This window comes from Gossypium raimondii, chromosome 6 (assembly GCF_025698545.1).
Source record: "Gossypium raimondii isolate GPD5lz chromosome 6, ASM2569854v1, whole genome shotgun sequence".
Taxonomy (NCBI): Eukaryota; Viridiplantae; Streptophyta; class Magnoliopsida; order Malvales; family Malvaceae; genus Gossypium; species Gossypium raimondii.
Window position 1 is genome coordinate 15,378,775 of NC_068570.1, and position 3,783 is coordinate 15,382,557.

General features: G+C 35.2%; 1 protein-coding gene across 1 annotated transcript; it reads right to left on the reverse strand.

Annotated features, from left to right (window-relative positions):
• Positions 1 to 658: 658 nt before the first annotated feature.
• Positions 659 to 2,694, reverse strand: LOC105774722 (uncharacterized). The gene is made up of 2 exons (XM_012597277.2): positions 1,408 to 2,694; positions 659 to 1,010 (listed from the first exon to the last, which is right to left on the reverse strand). The coding sequence occupies exons 1-2, from the start codon at positions 2,496 to 2,498 to the stop codon at positions 956 to 958; spliced, it is 1,146 nt and encodes a 381-aa protein (XP_012452731.1). The 5' UTR covers positions 2,499 to 2,694; the 3' UTR covers positions 659 to 955.
• Between the last annotated feature and the right edge of the window lie 1,089 nt (positions 2,695 to 3,783).

The following is a 3,783-nucleotide window of genomic DNA, read 5'->3' on the forward strand; positions in this document are numbered from 1 at the left end:
GGTTAGGGTAACACATTTTGTGTTTACTCAAACCTAGCACAATCTGAAATATAGACCTAAAAATTTTACCAAATTTATCTATATTTGTAAATTACTAACTCAAGTCCATTTTAGGTAAACTTATATTATTTTTAACTTTTAAAAATATTTATACTAATTTTAATTTAATATTTAATAATTTTATATATTTTCATTTATTAAAATTTTAAATATAAGTAAGTTAGCATGTTATTTTAGTATTTACATAATAATATATTATTATTAATTTAATTTTATGTATTATTAATTTTATACTATATAAATAATATATTATATTATAAACTTGCAACGAGTACGCTTGAGTTGAACTCAAACTTTGAATTTTCCATGTGAAAAAAAAAAAATTCATATCAGATTTGATAATTTTGTCGAAAACATCTCAAATTTGGTGCAAAATTTTGGACTTAATCCGATATTCTAACTCTTGAATAAAGCATCACTTTTATGCCATTTTCAGTATAAACCGAGGAAACAAGTGACTTAAACTTACCGTATGTAATCTTTAATATTTTATTGCAATTAATAGGTATAAATTTAATCAATAACCAAATAATAATTTTCCATAGAGAAATCGCATGCAGGTGAGCTGGAAAACTAGAAGAAGACAAGATGAGAAAAATACAAAGAAAATTGTTGGTGTTGGAAAATTTAGTGCATTAATGGTAGAGGCAAAAAGCAAACTCCTCTCTTGATACTTGATACCGACATTTTATGCTATTTTCTTCAATGGCTTTGCCACTTGCCACCTTTCTCATATTTTTTTCTTTTTTAGATTGAGATATCTCTAAAAGTACTATAGGTAAAAAGAAAAAGAAAAAGTATGGGAGAAAGGGACTTAATCAAAAAAAAAAAACAAAAAAACAAAAGGGAGGTGAGATGATATTGATTAATTAAAAACGTAAACAATCCTTGTGAATTAAGCCAGCCAATGCCAATCCCCATCAATTCCTTCAATTTCTCCAATATCCATGCTGTGAATCACAACAATACATATCAATCAAACAAAATTTAAAAAAAAAAAAAAAACTCTCAAGGACTGATCTATTTCACTCAATTTCTTAAGAAAAGCCCATGTGTTAAGCTTTAATGGGCCTTTTTGGGCTCTTACAGCCAGAAGCTTTTGTAAGGATGAAGGCACGGCATCCATTGGGTGCAACTTTATTATGTTTTACAGAAAACGAGGCAAATTTGACTCTTTTCTTGGTAAGAATGAGGTAAATTACTGCATTTTGGCAAATTTTGACCGCTCAATTAGATCCAATTTGAGAGAATTTCTAAATTTCCAATGTATGAATGAGCAAGGTGAAAAATTCGTAATTTATACGTTCTAAACACTTGTTTTATTTTTTTGAAAATCTGGATACTTACCAAGGTAAGGCAGAATCAGAATCCTGGAAGTAAGAATCTGGGAAAAGATTATTGAAATGATGGTGCTGCAAGCCACAGTCATTTGCATTCAACCAGGCAGGGAGTTCCATGACTTGATCAAATGGTTTGTGGTACCCATCATCCTCACCTTTCACTTCGTTCCCATCTTCTATACTCTTCAAGAACTTGAACCACCATGCTGATGTTACCAAATTCACGGTGTCATTCCACTCCATTTGATGCTGCTCTCCTAATGATCTCATCTCAGCCATTCCCTCATCGTCCATAGCTTGATGCAGGTCTCCCCCACCGTAGGATGCTGTTGAATCGGCCATAGTCCCAGGCCCCACTTCATGTGACACTGCAACTGAAGGCACATCTTCAGTTACAACTGATAGAGTTGGGGAAGATGAGGATGATGAAGATGAGTAGATTGATGGGTTATTGCTGTTATGGTAAAGGTTGGAGTCTATGTTGTTGAAATCGTGAAAGTTAAGGTTTAGACCTAGGGTTTGGTCTGGTAGATTCAAAGTGTGTGCAGTAGATGTAAAAGGACTTGGAGAAGAAGGAGGCCAACTATAGGAATGGGAAAAATAGTCTATATTATAGGTAGACAAGTTGTTTGTCTTTGGTTCTTGCTCAAAAGGTGGTGGGAATGAAGGAGAAGGCTGGAGTGACCGTGATGATTGCTCTTCTTGTTGCTGTTCATTGGCTTGTTTCATGGCAGCTCTATGGAACTTGAGTGCAGTGACAATTTCTCTCCTAGCTTCAGCCATGTTAAGCAGCCTTTGTTGGTAAGGCCTGCGGGTATGAAATCTCCTCCGAACCTGTTTCTTAAGTTGTTTAGGTGGTGGGTGTGGTTGCACCTGGCTCTGTGTCTGTGGTGTAGCACTAAAACCCTCACCAAATTTGCTCAAATTTTGGCCATTAACGTAATCAGGGTCTTTGGCACTTCTGGAAGTGGTGAGTTGTTTAACCAGGCTCCGAATGTAAGCACCAGAGAGCTGAGGAGGCTCATCTTTGTGACTGTTTCTAATTCTATCAATTTCCATTCCTTCTTTTGCTTCTTGCTTGGAACATCGACCCTTCATATCTAACTTTTATTTTTTTCCAACTTAGTACCGTAGAAAGAGAAAGGTGGTTTGAAGGATCATGGGGGTGTTATTTTTTCCTCAAAAAATCTAAAATGCAATGTACAGAAATGCAGAGAGAGGTGCAGGAGACTGAAGTTTCACAAAGGGAGGGGGTGTTATAAATACAAGCTGACCTAGGGTTTGTAAATTGTTTTGGATTTTTCCTTGTTTTGGCAATCAACACTTGTTACCCTTTATTTACATGTTTGTTTTAGGCTTACTACTTTCCTTTACTAAACTGCCCTCCTCTTTCAACTACATTTACATTTCATTCATGCCTGGGAAGATCAATCCCGCAGTCCCACTTAATAATAGACTGGGGTTTCATATGCTTTTATCTTTCTTGCATGTGTCTAAAAAAAGACAAAAGAAACAGAAATGCGATGATGAAGCTTAAATATATTTTATTACATTGAAGGATTTGGTTGCTGTTGATCCTCATTATGTCAAATGGGACAGCTTCTGAATTACTAGGCAGGATTCAGCAAATGGTCTCTTCTTCTCTTGGGTAAATTGGATTGATATTTTAGCATGTAATCTTCATTTTAACCGGTGATATATGTACGTGAGGGAATTTTAGGGCAAAAGCAAGGGTTATTCTGGTATCTTGTCTGAAAGTACGATGGGACCAGGCTATGCCTGTGAAGAACATACACTTCCAAAAGTCCTAATACTACAACTACAAGAGATGACTAACAAGGGAATCTCCATTACTGTTGTAATGTAGCCTTTTTTATATTTTGGAAAATAGGAGAAAATTTCCAATATTTTGCTGTTTAAAAACAAAGAGATGGACAAGATTTTTAGACCCTTTCTGAAGACGTTGTTCAGAAAGTTAAAAGACAAGAATTTTCCATACCATCGTCTCCATCATCAATACTTTTACTCCAACTGCAGGTGGCTAGCAGCGTCTAAGATATGGCTTCTGTGGTTTTTATTCAACCTTTCTGGCACCAATAATAGTGAAAATAAAACATGGAGTAAGAGATATTGTTACTGCTGTCAATAATAGATATTATGTTTATTTTATATTTGTGTAGAATTTACACATGAATTTGTAATAAATACCTCGTCACCTTTACTTCGTCTGGTCCCAACATCGTTTATGCACAACAACTATGTCCCTCGCACATGTATCCACGATCGGCACATTACATGTTTTTGGTCCACCTCGTGAAGGATATGTGTTTAGTTTCCTTTGCATGAAACACACGTGGGGTATTTCAATTTCGTTAGCGTCTAT